At 44.5% G+C, this 16,202-nt stretch overlaps 2 protein-coding genes across 5 annotated transcripts in view; both read left to right on the plus strand.

Annotated features, from left to right (window-relative positions):
- Positions 1–282: 282 nt before the first annotated feature.
- rxylt1 (ribitol xylosyltransferase 1) lies at positions 283–3,506 on the plus strand (the record flags this gene model as incomplete). Its single annotated transcript, XM_080544723.1, has 6 exons — positions 283–433; positions 960–1,148; positions 1,344–1,446; positions 1,644–1,958; positions 2,173–2,343; positions 2,481–3,506. 6 exons carry the CDS (start codon positions 283–285, stop codon positions 2,881–2,883), a joined length of 1,332 nt encoding a protein of 443 aa, XP_080400849.1. The 3' UTR covers positions 2,884–3,506.
- Positions 3,507–5,514: 2,008 nt separating this feature from the next.
- srgap1a (SLIT-ROBO Rho GTPase activating protein 1a) overlaps positions 5,515–16,202 on the plus strand; it is a gene marked incomplete at its 5' end in the record, with an annotated part of 93,777 nt that continues 83,089 nt past the window's right edge. For all 4 annotated transcript variants that reach the window (XM_080544830.1, XM_080544831.1, XM_080544832.1 and 1 more), the window contains one exon: positions 5,515–5,581. In XM_080544830.1, coding sequence (XP_080400956.1) covers positions 5,515–5,581 — 67 coding nt within the window. The remainder of the gene's footprint in view (positions 5,582–16,202) is intronic.

Genomic DNA, 16,202 nt, shown 5'->3' on the forward strand with positions numbered 1-16,202 from the left:
CTTTTAAGATAGGCACGTTTTTTTGTAATTTGCGTCCAAGTTCGCTTCCAAAATGATATTTTTTATCGAAAACATAATATCAATGGATTCATTTTGACTAATAGGATGCGCACTAACGGACGAATAAGAAATTATCGCATACTTTTGCCCAGGCGACTTCTATGTCAGCCGTGTAACGGGGGGCCTTTCACTGTAAACAGTATCTTGCTTTTTGAAAGATATGTGATTAATTTGTCACTCAAACTAGCATAATACAGAATGGTAACGTGAGGAGTGGGAACCATGAAAGTGATACATAAAAGAAAACTATTCATCCTCGCTGTCTGTGCGTATGTTGCGTTCTCTCTGTACGCTGCGTACAATGTGTTCTTTAACACCAGGGTGATCACCCGCGTGCACAGAGTAGTGAAGAAGATCTCAGCTGCAACACCGGGTAAGGCTGGACATCTCTCTGCATTGCTTTATGGATAATCAAGACTGTGTGTCTATGTGAAGTCTACAGTGAAGTCTACTGCCAGAAGCTACACTTATTCCATGGTCGAGATTGTATGAATGAATGAATGAATGAATGAATGGTCTTTATTGTCATTAATACAGTACAGGTACCATACAACGACATTTAGGAGGGGGGGCTCCCCTGGTGCTAGGAAAGAAAACTAAAAACAAGAAGGGAAAAGAGCTGGTTTACATAAATAAAGGCTATGTACACTATCCACTATACTATACTATACAAATAAAACACTGTGCTGTACTCTATGCTATGCTATACATATCCTAACATTTCCTATCTCTGAACCTTATGTACCCGAGGGTTGTCATATTGCACATAGTATTATTGCACATTCATTTAAAGTCTACTTAAAGTCTATTTGAAGTCTACAGTGAAGTCTACTGTCAGCAGCTACAATTATTCCATGGTATGGTGTTTAGGTCATGCATCTAGACAGTTATATTTGCAGCTCCTGTCAAAGGTCCTGTCCAAGCCGGATTCATTGGAGAAGAGCTGTGGAACCCGTGGGAGGATGAGCGGTCCCAGTCCCTCTCTGCTCTGCACAAGCGCAGGGAGGCGTTCAGACAATACCAGGAGCACGTTGACAAGAACAGACCGAAAAGATACAAAGTTCAAATCTGGGGGAAAGCTGCAATAGGTATTAGCCATATTCTAATGTGTTCATTAGGTGGGTTGACATGATGAACAGGCCTGAGGATGAGTTACTGTAAAGATAAGCCTATCAATGTAACTGCTGTATTTATCTGAAGATTTGGAAACAATACTTAACAATTGAACGATTTGGACCACAATTGAAGAAAGTACAGTAGCTACCTCATTTTCCTCTCCTTAGGACTTTACCTTTGGGAACATATTATAGAAGGGCCTCTCAACCCCACCGACAGAACAGCCCAGTGGAGGGAGGGGGAGATACAGGCAGGAAAGATTGATTTCAGGTAAGGCAATAAAATATGAAGTATGAATAATTTTAAAATAAATTATTAATAAATAAAAACATATTATTAAAAAGTTGCATTATCAACTTGTCTCAGTTACTTAGACACCCCCCCCCCCCTTCTCTCTCTATCTCTCTCTCTCTCTCTCTCTCTCTCTCTCTCTCTCTCTCTCTCTCTCTCTCTCTCTCTTTCTCTAGTTTCTACACAGGACCAGGAGTGGTCCAAGGTCATATTCCTCTGGACACAGACAGTGTGGTTCTGGTGCTGAATGGGCGTGAGCAGCAGAAGATCGCTTACGCCACCCGATGGCTGCAGCACGTCCAGACCCTGATCCAGGCCCACACTGTGTCCCATGTGGCAGTGGTGCTGCTGGGCAGCGAGCGCTGCACCAACGACTGGATTAGCCCCTACCTCAGGAGGCATGGGGGCTTCGTGGACCTGCTCTTCCTGGTGTACGACAGCCCCTGGGTCAATGACAAGGACGTATTTCAGTGGCCCCTTGGAGTCGCCACGTATGTTCCTCTTTTCTGTCTTCTGATTTTTGTTCATTCTCAGAGTTCAACTGTATAGCTCCCCTTACCACAATTAGCAATGTCACAATTTCAGCACTTTGTTTACATTTCAGTACTGGTTACATGATAATCCAATAAAACTACTGAGATACAGCACATACAATCAGGGAAGAACATTGTTTGAAGGTGCATGTGTATGTGTCTCTCTGTACAGATACAGACAGTTCCCTGTGGTCTTGCCAAACACACAGATGGTGAGCTCTACCAGACCCTACCTCTGTAATTTCCTGGGAACCGTCTACAATAACTCCTCCAGGGAAACCCTAATGGGGATCCTGAAACAAGCAGGCCTGGACAAACTGTGCATCACTACTGCCAGAGAGAAGTACGTAAACTGTTCTATCAAATCCTTTGTGACTATCGCTGCTATTCGCACAGAACACAGTGATACAACACTTGAATCGTGTCACGACAACGGAAGCACTGTTTCAAGAAGTAACCCTATACCCACTTCCTCCTCAGGTGGCTCCCCCAGGAGACGGTGGACAGTCTGAGACGGTACCAGACAGCTCTGGCCCAGAGTGAGCTGACCCTCTGCCCGGTGGGAATCAACACAGAGTGCTACCGGATCTACGAGGCCTGCGCGTACGGCTCTGTACCCGTGGTAGAGGACGTACTGACCCCGGGGGCCTGCGCGGCCGGACGCAGCTCCCCACTACGCGTCCTCAAAGCCGCGGGAGCACCCTTTATCTTCCTCAAGGACTGGAAAGAGCTGCCCAGCCTCCTGGAGAAGGAGAGGGGGATGAGTCAGGGGGAGAGGACGGAGAGAAGGAGGAGACTGCTGGAGTGGTACAGCGGCTTCCGTCTGCAGATGAAGGACAGGTTCACAGAGGTCTTAGAGGAGACCTTCTTTAAAAACAGCTGAGTCTCAAAATGGCAAAATGGCCCCCCCAAAAAAGGATGAGATACACTGGAGGGGGTTGGGGGGAGAATATGCACATTTACACTAAGGTCCTGTGGGTTTTCATTACGATTTAGCATTTTGTTCATGTTCAATACTTTATTTAATTGCAGTAACTATATTTATCAAAACTAACACAAGTCGGCAAAGTGTCTACAATCTGCTCTCTTATTCAAGATATTGTGTGTCTTGAAATGTCGTTGCGCTCATGGTTTTCTAGAAGACAATTTGCAAGATGTGCATGTCTGTGTTGTCTTAAAAATAACAGATTTTAGATGTTAATGTCTCAAATGCAACAATGTGAGGGGCCTTAGAGAAGACAGGGTCAATAGTCACCTTCTTGTTTTTATAAAGACTCAATCTGCATGGGTTGGAACATTTCGAGTGAAAAGACTGGATTTCCTCTTCATGTCACACCATCCTCCATGTTTACCCACTGTAAAGCTGTCCTTCAACTGGTTATGTGTTGTTATTGTAACAGCAGTATGTCTGTATCTCCAAATTACAGTGTTGGCTACCATCATCTCCCCCACAGTGTTTTGGTTCTGTCCATAGCTTGAGAAATAGATTAAACTGTCACTGTCAAACCGTTGTAGGATGTCTGTCTTGTCATTAAAACATTTTCTATTTAAATTGTTGTCGCTATTATTTTTTGCTATATCTCTAGAATTTCCAGCAGGTGGTGCAATGAAACCACAGTAAATTCCATAATGCACTGGAACGTTCCCATCATACTTATTCAATAATGATATGATTGAACATAAATATGATACCTACGGACATTCACAAGATGTGAGCTCTGCTGACATGACCCTCTTCATCTGGGACTTGGTTTAGGGTGAAATCAATATGATTACGGTATTACAGTATGTGGCTTAAAAGGGTCAAATATGATCATGTTTTGAATACATTTGTTGTTAGTTCCAAGGATCCGTAAAAAGCTGGCAATAGTGGATAACCGACTAACTTAATATAAACATAAGGATTATTGAAAATAATTTCAATTTCATACTTTTACATTATAAAGTCATTCGAATTATGAGCAATACCACCGGGGCTATTTAATCAGTGGAAATAACTTATGACGGTTTTGGGAAGAAAATAGTTGTTACTTTCTTTGTATCCCAATGTCAATAATGCAAAAAGTTTGATACAATGTAACGGTCGTGTAACACGCCTTGTAATAACACATTCGGACGCATGTGGATCACGACTCTCACACCCTATCAGTGATCTGATCACACCCTAAATTCTGGGAAAAGTCCAGCAGAGGGGTGTAGACTATAGTGAGTTTAGAATGATAAGGTTCTATCTCAGTTTAGAATGATAAGGTTCTATCTCCGTTTAGAATGAGAAGGTTCTATCTCCGTTTAGAATGATAAGGTTCTATCTCCGTTTAGAATGATAAGGTTCTATCTCCGTTTAGAATGATAAGGTTCTATCTCCGTTTAGAATGATAAGGTTCTATCTCCGTTTAGAATGATATGGTTCTATCTCCGTTTAGAATGATAAGGTTCTATCTCCGTTTAGAATGATAAGGTTCTATCTCCGTTTAGAATGATAAGGTTCTATCTCCGTTTAGAATGATAAGGTTCTATCTCCGTTTAGGGTAGTTCAGAGATATTGATCGTCAACGTTTTTACATTCCATTATGTTTTGTGAGAATCTGGAACCTTTGTATTTTATGAATTACTAACTCAGAAATGTCAACATTTAAAAAAAATAACACCACACAGGCATTAATAAACACCGAATGGATCAGATTATGTAAAAAAAACTCAATTTTGACAAAAAATTGAGATAGAACCTTATAATTCTAACGTCCCCTAATATAAAACATAATCGGCACTACTAGTTCGAGGAGAAATAGCATGTCAATCCATGCCTTGTTTCCGTTTCTATGTGGTCCCTCCTCGGAGCCCTCCCATTTCCAGTGACTCTCCCTCGGCAGCTGTACTGCAGATCGCCCTGCCTGTGCCTGGGAAACAACGAGGCGAATGGGACGTGTGTTTGGGACCGGCGGGGGAACTAGAGAACTGAAGGAAGTCTAGGAGGGACACAAGTCCACATACTTCTGGCCGTGCATCGGTAGCCCTGCTCGGCGTGCAATTAAACCCGCGCGCTCCGGCGTGTACCGATCACCGAGGATTCGATATACTCGCTGCGTGGATCTGGTTATCATAGAAGGTTATGATTGCGTGAGACTTGGCAGCCCTGAAGGTTATGCTGTTGCGCCCATTCCACATCCCCGCTCTCTCTCATACCAGTGATTTCATTGATTGATATCAGGATTTCGCGTTGGCCTTGTTGTATTTTCCAGAAACGATCATCGTGTTGGAAGGAGGAACAATGGAGTCAACGTTTTCTTGAACAGTTTGAGACGGGAAGAGGGGGTATAGTTTACTGTAACTGTGCAAGTTTTGGTCGTCTAGTTTAATTGCATTAAGTTGTGCATGCTATAATTGTCTAGAAAGAACACTGTGAGATCTGTGAGATGCGTCGGATCGTACCCGCGTGAAGCAGGACAGAGAAAGCCCGTTTCTTTTCTGACAAATAGTTTCCAACTGTCCCAACCGATTCGATTTTGATTCGAAAATGTCTAACACACCGAAGTTCAAAAAGGATAAAGAGATAATTGTTGAGTACGAGAGCCAAGTTAAAGGTAAGTTTTAAAGACCATGTGTTGCATGAACATTTTGCTTGCATTTCCTTTTCCACTTTGATTGCATGTCAAATAAGAACAGAACGATTTTGCAATTGTGAGCTTCTCGCAAATATGATTTGATCAAACTGCTGTGTAGCCTGAGTGCTTGAGTCAGCTTGAGTGTCCAATATCATTTTACGTCTAAATATTTGAAGTAGTGAAATCTAGATTGGATATGACTCATATGGCTCCACTCCTAGAGTTTGCAACTTTTTTACTGATTATTGTTTGGCAGGAGAATCTATGCAATGCAACATAATCATTTACATGAGTCATCTAGTGTTGTTTTCTATTTCCTATCTTGAACCAAAATGTTCCATCCTTTATTTTACTGTCAAGTGTGGCTGACCTTCTTCATGTATGATTGTTTGTTCCAAACACACCATTGTTCCCACAGGCTGGTAAAGGAAACCCAGTACCAGGGATCTCGTTACAGACCCACTCCTTCTCAAACAGCAGGCACTGATTTAGCTCCACGTTGGCATTGGAGTGTTGTCAAATAACAGAGCTGTACTCCAATGAAATGAAATAAAACAGGAGCAATGTAAAAACATGATTGAAAGATTCTATAGAATATTTTGATGCTTTCAAAACTTACGCCCAGTCGGAGTTTCCTGCAAACAGAGCAGTTATTTTATTTTATTATTTTTTTCCCAGACAAATGAGCACAGGAAAGAGGCAGTTTGCTGCTCTGTGGTAACCATGGGGATCTGGCCCCCAGCCTAGGAACTGAGTTCTCTAGAGCTGTGAGCAGAGCTGAAATACCACCTATTCATGTCTCCATAGCAAACCTTCAATCCTGAGAGAGAGGGGAAGGGGAATCGGGGTGGGGTTTGGGAAGCAATGCTGCTTGAGGAATTACGAGATTGTGTACGCTCCAGAGGAGAGAAGCTCTCATTTGCCAGGAATGTGCAGCCCCTTCCTTCGGCCTGTGATGACTAAGGTCTTTCAGCCTGTAATAGAAGGGTGATGCACAGTCAGAAGGGACACTGTGGGTGCTATGTGCCTCCTGTTTTGTCATGCAAAGCAGAGCGATCCAAATGGGGTAATAATAACAAACGGATACATACTGTGAACAACTGCAGCATTCCTTTTGGGAAACAAAGGTCCGAGTATAGCTCATGAACAACAATGTTCTCATGATCTCTGTGGTCACACATAAAAGTTGTCCCCAGAAACTTTATAGTAACTGTAATTACTCTAGAAACACCATTGTGTTCTCATGCTGTTCTAACTGTTAACAACAACTGTTGAATAGTAATGGAGTTAAGCTGTTTGTGTTTCTACGCAAGTGGAATAAGGACTGTCCCATACTAGTCCATTTGTGTCAAACAGCTCCACTCCATACCATGCCATTACCCATTGATAACGGTGACACATTTGTCTGGATACCCACATGATTTGGGTTGGGGGGGGGGGAGGGTTACATATTTCATCCTATTATTTGCCTAGACCTTGCTGTCCTCTTTGCATTGCAAATGTCTAACTTCTAAATATTCCATTTGAAAGCTGTTCCAGACTGTTTTTTACCTTAGATTTTGCTGTAACTCAGAGCCATCCCTATTTGTCATTAATACTGTTAGGATGCATACACCAACAGTAATGACTGATGAGTGTAATATAGTGTTTTTCAGTGTAGTTTTCATAATGTTGATGCATGTGATGCCTCTTTTGTGCTATTACTACTAGACGCCTTACTCTGTGTGGTACGAGTGTGAAAAAGGTGAAACAGTGGCTATGCTCAGAATCCTGTTTCTTATCTAATATGTACTGGGAGATTTGCCATCAGACTGTACTCCCAACCTCTTCATTTGTATACAAATTCCTTGGCTGTTTCATTCACCATAATCCTGACCCGTAAGAGGAATGGTGTTGTGTCAGCAAAAGCTGTCATGATATCTCATTTCCGGGTATTTTTTTTTTCTTTTTCTTTCTTTTTCTTTTTCTTTTTTTTTTCTTTACAGAATTACGGTCATTTTAGCATAGGAATGTATTGCCGTCTTCACCAGGCTTACATTTGTTACAAATGCGTTTCATTTTCTCAGGCTTTTTTCTAGGTGTGAAATGCTTACAAAATAACACAACATTCTCCTTTTAAAGGTAACAAACAACAAGATTATGAAATACTTTTGGGTCCTGCTCTTTTAGCACGTTTGAAAAGGAGTTTAGATGTAGAAGTTGATATCGAGGCCCCGTCTCTAAAGCCAGAGGCACGTCTTGTACAGACATTGATTACTCAAGACGTTAGAACAACAAGCAAACCCAGAGGACGACAGAGGAGAATGTTTGATCTTCTTGTTCAGTCTCTCGGTTGGAAGAACTGGACTGTTTTTGACAGTATTCTACACAAATAACTGTGAACTTTGGCCACTTTCTGTTTATCTGAGAGGACCCTGTCAGCCCATAGCTATGTCCCATGATGATACTGAACAGGTACTCTCCACTACGCCATCAACCAACCTTATTCTACTGGCAGCTATGTATGTATGACACTCTCTCCAGTGACTCTTAACTGTTTCTTTTTCTTCTGTACTCTTGACTAAGAGCTGCAAGGAGAGTAGCAAAGTGTGATTATTATTATTCAAGTCAATAGTTGTAAAGTATTTTAGCCCTGTGTCTTCTCTGTAGCTCCTTAGCTGTCTGGCATAGTGTCCCTTGGATGGATGACAGTGTCTTCAGTCAGAGCTCTAATCCGTCATTCAACTGACATTTATTTCTTAAGTATCTTCCAGGAGAAGAATTTTATTCCCTCTAAATGGAATTAAAGTAGATGTCGTTTTGCTTATTTAAGGTTTGAGGAAATTGTTTAAATTATATTGAAGGAAAGTCTGCCACTTACAGAACATTTGGTTTTTAAATGTGTTCACACGTTTCATGGTCAGAGCATGTCTTCTAGTATTTTGTGTTTTAATAGATTAATTTAATAGATCTTAGCCAGTTGAGGGTTGTGGGTGAGATGGCGTCTCATCTGTCATTCTGTCCCTTTGAACGGAGGACAGCACTCCCCTGTTTTCTCTTGGCCTCAGTGTTAGTTTGATGTCTGGCTGTGTGGCATGTTGTCGTCTGTGGCCTGGGGTCGTGACTCTGTCGGCCTGTCCCCATGAGCTGCTGACAGGGGTCCTGTCTCCCTCATAAAGTGTGCCCCCTGTGATCTGCCCTGCTGCCTTTGAAATAAGTGTCTTGCCCCTCTGCATTTGCAATGAGAGTGACTGGCTGGCCAGATCTGATGTAGAGAGATGGAGTATAGCGCACGCATCGCATATGGTCAATGTTGATGTAGTTATCTTTTAATGGATTGGATTTGTATTGTAGCTCACGTTTATGTTTATGTTTTGTTTGCTTTAGCAGAAATACTGGCAGTTGAGCACAGGATTTTAAAGAAAATAAATGATGTCTTTATCAATGATTGCTCACCACGTAGATGTATTTGAACTCATGGATAGTTTGTATAGGTTGTTGTTTGGTGTTATCTGTCATGTGATTGCAAAAGTGTGTGGATCCAGGGAGCATGCCCAAGCGTTACGTGTTTCGCAGCTGTACCTGTGGCTCATCTTGCTGACTCCACCATTTTGGATTACAAAAACATCGGGAACGCTTTACAGTACATTACCAAATAGTCCCTTGGAGGGAAGACGCATAAACAAGAGCAGCTCACAGAGAGCTCTCTTGGGAATGTTTAACATATGGTGTTTGTTGCTGCTGTTGTCTCTGCTATATTTATGCTGTTCCTAGTAGTTTCTTATGGTGAAGAATATCCTGTTTTTCATTCCTGTTTTACAGTTCATCCAGTTGGCAAAAAAGCGAGAAAAAAAACAACTTTTTAGAATGGCTAACCTGGATATCGCTTCATCGTTGCCAGCTTTTTCCTATGTTATAAACCCAACTGTCCTTCTTTACAGAGCTTCTGATGATGCCTACGAGTATCAAAACACAACTCATGTACAGTACCGGCCTTCCTATGATCAGTCGGCTTTATGGAGGTGCCTCGGAGCATGTAATACCAGCAGTTTTATTGGCAATATAGCCAGTCTAACTGTGCCCGTGAGTCAGACTAATATCAGAGGGGATTTTATGGGAAGGCATCTGTTTCTCAGTTACTCCATTCTTCCAACAGACCCAAAAAGGTACCATAATGTGCAAGGTTAGGAGACACATTCAGAGTCTGTGATCTGTGTGATTGCGTTCCAGTTGGGGGAGTGAGATTGAACAACTAGAGATGAGCAGATTTATTGTGTAGCTAGTCTAGTACCCAAGGCTTGTGTATTTGTACTTGCGCTCTTTATAGTATGAAAGAAGCTGACGTGACCTCTTTGATTTGGACAGATACCTAGGAAAGAGTTAAAAAGGTTGGCTAGTATATAATGGTAATATGATCAATTGGCTCAAAGATATTTATGTTGTAGAGGGTTTACTCAAAAGGCTTTTTTCAGAATTTGTTGACCGTAGTCTATGGGCCAGGAGAAACTATGGTTCAGAGGTTAGCCTGACTAATAATAGCCACTACTAACTTCAGCACTTTACAACATTAACCACTGTTTACAAAACAACAGTGTGAGTGATGGGGGGCTCAAAAGGAAGTTCAACATTTGTGGCCTCAAAGAAACTTCCTATCAAGTCAGAGAATTAATTTGAAGTGACACAAATAATGTTGAGCCCCCATCACTCCCATTGTTTGTTTTTTTGCTAGCGGTGGCTACATTTAGCTGAAGTTAGTAGTGGCTGAAGCTAAACTCTGAAGCATAGATTACAGATTTCTGCTGGCGCGTAGACTACTTTCGAGGGAAGGAACCATCTAACATTAAGTAGAACAATGCTGAACCAACCCTTTAAGTTGCTTCTATACCTGAAATAATAATAATAATGTCTGTTATTATTACAATCTTGTTCTTGTCATTAGGCTAATACCAACATTACAGTACAGGTACAACAACTCGTTGTAGTTGTTAGTGTAGGAGCCAGAGCTCCTATAACAGTTAGTGTTACCGAGATGTCATTCTCTCTCAACACCCCATGCTTTAGTGTCACCCTTCCCTACTCTGTTTGCGAATGTCTTAAATGGTGGGGTCAGGGTGTCGGATGAGCTGCCGCCAGCTGTCAGTGTTTTCACCTGAGTGTCTCATCTCATTAACAGAGTGTAGGCTGGGTCACATGGCTCAGGGCGGGTCCCTGTGTGTAATCATCCAGGGATGTGTTAATGAACATGGCCACACCACAGGTCCCCATGGCCCCTCACGCAGGAGTGAATGGTAACACGTCGTTAACAATGTTCTCGAATCGTGACGATTCAATGCAAATTGGCTAAGCTTTCAGTCAGTCCATCCAGCCCATCCATTCTTAAAATACGAGGTGATTCAAAAGAACGTTGTTGCTTAGGTTCTCTTGGCCTTCGCTAGTATTGCAGTGCAGCAGACACAACCCGGTGAACTTCCAGACTTTTCCGGAAGTCCCTTTGCTCTCATAGTGACAATGCCCTGCATACAGTGCTCAGTTCTCTCAACCCTTTAAGCCCTTCAGTGTGTTCAGTTCACCAACTGTTCAGGAGTGTTGCTAAAACTGGCCTTGAAAGAAGGTAATGGAATTCTCACACCTCCCGCAGCACAATCTCTTTTAAAAACCGCCACACACCCACCCGCACACCTACCATCTGTTTTAGCCGCCCCTTCCGCCTTTCTGTGGAGAGTTTTGTCGCCCTGCCCTGTGTGTGTGTGTGTGTGTGTGTGTGTGTGTGTGTGCGTTTGTTTCTCAGTCTCAACCCCTGGTGGTATGAAGATGGGTGTGGGCGGTTATTGACAGCACCATCTGTGGCCACTCGCCCTTTCTGCTGTTTAATAAGCGGAGCATAAGCAAGACCTTTCCACCCCTGCTGTGCTTTTCACTCAGGCCACAAAAGCCATCAGGACAACCCTGCCGCCTCTCCCTCCATAGCCCTGTCCCCCAGGCCCAACCCCAACCCTATCCCAGGCCCCATCCCTAAGACAAACATAATTCAAGTGGCACTGTCTGGCAGGAGAGAGGGGTGGGGGGGGTAACAGATGAAAAGGGACCCCCGTCTTTTGTCTTCAGCTGTAACTGACACTAATATGGGACTAATTCAAATCCAAGCCTCGTCTGGTGTCATTCAAATCCAAGCCACACCACAGAGACAGACAGCTACACCTCACCTGAGAGTGGAGGAGTAATAACAGGACTGGAGAGTAAAGACAGAACTGTCCGTCTGTCTGTGTCTCTCTCTCCCTCTCTCTCTCTGTATCTCCCTCTGCTTGTGGTGTTAGTCGTGCAGTAGGAGCCCAGGGTGGGACCAGAGAGCCCGGTAATTAGCTGGATGGGATTCAGCATGGAGCTGCACTGCATCAGCGCTGATATGAGATATGCCGCGTTAATGAAATTGGACCACACCGAGTGCGTGTGTGCGGCTGGCTGGCTGGCTGGCTGCTGAGATTTCACCCGCTGCCTGGCATGCATTAATTCCTTTGAACCACTTCTGCGGACCAACAGATGGAAGGACAGACATACAAACCCCACAGCCTGTCCGTCGGGTGTGGCTGCCACCACCCACTAGGGCTTTGCTGGGTGTGAATCTTTCGGATGGATTGAAATGGGGGAGGAGCAGGGTGAGGTTGGTGTAGGAATTAAAAAAAGGTTATAGGTCAAAGTCTCAGTTGACGTGTGTGTGTGTGTGTGTGTGCGCGTTTAACCTTTCCATCTGGTGGAGGTAAGCTGTTTGTGTTTCGTGGTGGTGAGAGGCTGTTTAAGATGAGTGTATATGTCCTAGAAGTCGGTCCCCCCCACCCCCCTCCCATTTCCTATTTTTCCTTAAACAATGTGACATCTGCCACTTTGGCTTCCTCCTTTCTATTTTTAAAGCCTGAGTGACCACAGCAATCTGTCCACAAGCTGTTGCTGCTCGGCTCAGGTACTCCTGTCGCTAGTCCTGTCCTCTCCTGTAGCCACCCTCTGGGAAGTACTGTAAGGCCCGGCAATGCCACTTGTCCTTAACTAATCTCCTCTCCACTCTCCACTGCTCTTTATAAAGCCGCTGCCAGAAAATGACTGTCTTCATTCACTGTAGAATAGATGCACATGAAAGGTAATGATGGTATCGGCCAAGAATTTTTCATATCGGTGCATCCCTAATGAAGTCGTCCAATCAATTATTGATGCTCTCGGAGAGGAGATTCTTAAGTGGTTGTCGGAGCGGCGAGAGGATGGGACGAGACCATCTTCTTGACAAATGGGATCCCTTTCATCTCGGAAATTGAGGTTGTTAACGATCCCTCCTCCTTCTCTCACGTCGTTGGTCGCTCTTTTAAACAGAATCTAAGATTGCACTATGAGAATTTCCATATCGTTGGTTTTTCATACCCTTTCGGCTTATCACAGCCCTTCATTGTGTTCTGTGTGACTTACAGACTATTATCCGATCTTATCCATTACCTCGTGCGCCAGATCGTACGTAGGGCGCATGTATGTGCTTACCTATGTTGTTATTTAATCCTGTAAAGATACAGCTTGGAGAGGAGCTACCGTTTTCTAGTGCAGTGTGTTTTAAAGATGCAGCTCAGACCATACAGAACACATTGTGCTAATGTGCCTGTATAGTGTGTTCTCCAAGCAGCAGGGCCTCTATCTCTGCTCTTCCTGACAACTCCACCTGGCAGCCTTCCCAGCCTGCCTCGCTCTGTAGATCAGACACAAACGAAGGCGATGCGAAGACAATCAAATGTTTGACAGATACGACAACAGTGTTATGCAGACAAGTCAAGCCATGTCTGCCTTCATCAAATAGATGGTCATATTTCCTGGAGTTGACGAGTTGACAAAGACCGCCATGTTATGCTGACACGTGGAGATGTTCAACAATGTGCTTCCCGCACTGTGGTGTGTCTCGGTTTTTAGTTCCATTTCCATACCATTTCCATATGTGTCGGCTTTTAGCCCCATGGTGCATTTGGTTTCCATGATATGGACGAGAATATGCATATGATGTATTTAGTACTGTAGAAGTCTTGTTCACATAATCACCCAAACTGGAACTATAAATTTCATTGACTTTAAGTTAACTTACATTGATGCTAGCCAGTCAGTCGGTCAATGCTAGCCAGTCAGCTGCTTGCTCCCTTCCTCTACCACCGGTGTTGTGAGACGTGGATGCGCCCTGTAACCACTTCTATGGTGTAACCACCATTTCTCCTGTGCCAAGTTATACCACGGGTCCCACAAAGTGACTCAAACAGTGTTGTGCTTTAGGCTCCTTATACTTAACATTTTTTATTATTATACACATTTAGGCTTCAGATGAGGTTCTCTCACCTGCAGTAGAAGCCGGTGTGGATGGACGACAAATAGTTTGTTCCTTTCCCTCCTAAACTCACCCCCCCCCCCCTCGTGATGGAGAGGAGATTAATCCACTGATCCTGTGACTCCCCCCTCCCCCTCCCCCCCTCCCCCCGCCATCGTCTACCTTGACCTCCTGACCTGAGTGTATAAGAAGGCTTTGAGCCAACTGCCACGGTAATCAATAACTAAATGCCAGCCCTCTCCAACATGGCTGCCTCAAACAGACGTCCAGGCCACGTCATGAGGAGGAGGAGGAGGAGGAGGAGGAGGAGAAGGAGGAGGAGAAGGAGAAGAGAGAGAGGGGGTAGCTGATCTTTAAAAAGCAGCGGTCAGTGAAATGTCAGCCAAAGCCCTCCGTCTCCTTTGTATCCTCTAAGCCTGATTGATTATAGCTGGAAGCCAAGGAACGGCCCTGTCCCTTTATCTGTGGAAAGACACAATGCAGTTGGTTTCACCACTGTGGACACTCGAAAAATGTCCCCACCGTTTAATGTCGTCCAGGCCACCTCTCTCTCTCTCTCTCTCTCTCTCGCTCTCTCTCTCTCTCTCTCTCTCTCTCTCTCTCTCTCTCTCTCTCTCTCTCTCTCTCTCTCTCTCTCTCTCTCTCTCTCTCTGTCCCCAATCTGCTTTTAGTACTAGTGCCCCTGGGAAGAGATTTCCCATGGTCTCATCTTATCAGCCACATAATAAAGGGCCTTTGTGGCGTAGGAGAGGGCTGGTAGCCCTGTGAGAAGGGAGGCTGCGTGAGCCGGCAGCCGCGGGCTGGTCTTGTGAGGTGCTGGCTGGACTGAACTCTCCTCCACCCTCCCTGGAGGTGGAAACTGGAGACTATGGCTATGGTTCCAGCCACGGATGTGAAGGGGCGCTCTGAAATAAGGGGCCATTTTACAGATAGGGATCTGTGCGCCATATTCCTCCTCATTGTGTCGCCTGCCAGCGGTCACACATGGAGAAGTGGTTATTCAAAGGCGCGGCCGGATCCTTTGGTCTTCAGCGGTTCCATTCAAAGCCTCTGTTCTCGTCCTTCCTCTTCGGTTTATTTCGGGGCCATCTTGGAAGGGGACGTGTCCTCTGCCATCAGGAGCCAATGATACGTTTTGATACGAACCATAGACGTGAGGATTGTTCGTTTCACTCAGGGGATATCTGATTTGTTTACTAGGCTTGTCTAAACATTGGTACGGTGTATGCTGTTTGTAAAGTGCACATTTGTGGTGATAAATGATTTTAAGTTGCCCCATATTGCCAACTTGTATTCTGTTATCATTTCAACTGTCATTTTTGTATACATATCATCGTCGTTGCATTTGTAATGACATTCGTGTAGTGACACGTCTGACTCGTGAGACTGTTCTACACAGGGGATGCACAACCTGAAACCCCAGTTCCACTGTATCATCTGGGTACCCGGGGGGGGGGGGGGGGAGGACAGAATATTACTGTAAAAGATCCCGACTGAGTCACCAACTCTGCTGTAGGAAACGCTGAGTTGGACACAGACACAGACACAGGCACCCACGCATATCACAGTCTCACACACATACACACACACTCAATTCTGTGTAGTCCTGCTTACTGGCCGTGTATCTTTGGTGTCTAGAGGTCTGTCAGGCTACTGCTGAGGTAAACAAGTACGAGGCCTAGCAGATAGCAACATGACACGTCCGGTCCCCCCCCCCGCCCCCTCTAACCCCCCTCTGTCCAGTACCTCCTGAGCCACTGACCTTCTGGCCCTCTCTGACCCTCTGCCCTCGGCCCCTTGCTCGTGTCCCATGCGACTTCCTGCCTCACTGGCGGTGGGAGGAGCCTGCGGGCCTTGACAGCTGTGGCGGGCGATTGGCCCGTGGCCATGCAAATGAATAATTCACCACTACTTTTTCCCTTTTCCATCAGGTTAGGTAATTATCCCACTACATAAATTACAAAAGTGCCCCCGTCTCATGTCCAGTTAGTCTTTTTATAGCCGAGCACGTGGGCTGAGTCTTTGGGGTAATAAAGACACCAGATGCCTCTTGCGATCACATATTTCCATCCCGCTTTTTTTTCTGTAGTGATGTCACTGTGAGCCAGAGCAGTCAGGCTGGGCCACCACACGAGGGGCAGGTGATGCAATGCAGTTTTATCATCATCGTTTTTTCGTCATACAAGTTTATTTTTTGAGAGCTTTGTTTGTGTCTTTTTTAGGTTAGGATGAAATGGAGCACAGTGCTCTATTGCGAGTCCCTGAAGTGCCCTGACAGCT

This window comes from Nansenia antarctica (assembly GCF_963989245.1).
Source record: "Nansenia antarctica genome assembly, chromosome: 14".
NCBI classification, from domain to species: domain Eukaryota; kingdom Metazoa; phylum Chordata; class Actinopteri; order Argentiniformes; family Microstomatidae; genus Nansenia; species Nansenia antarctica.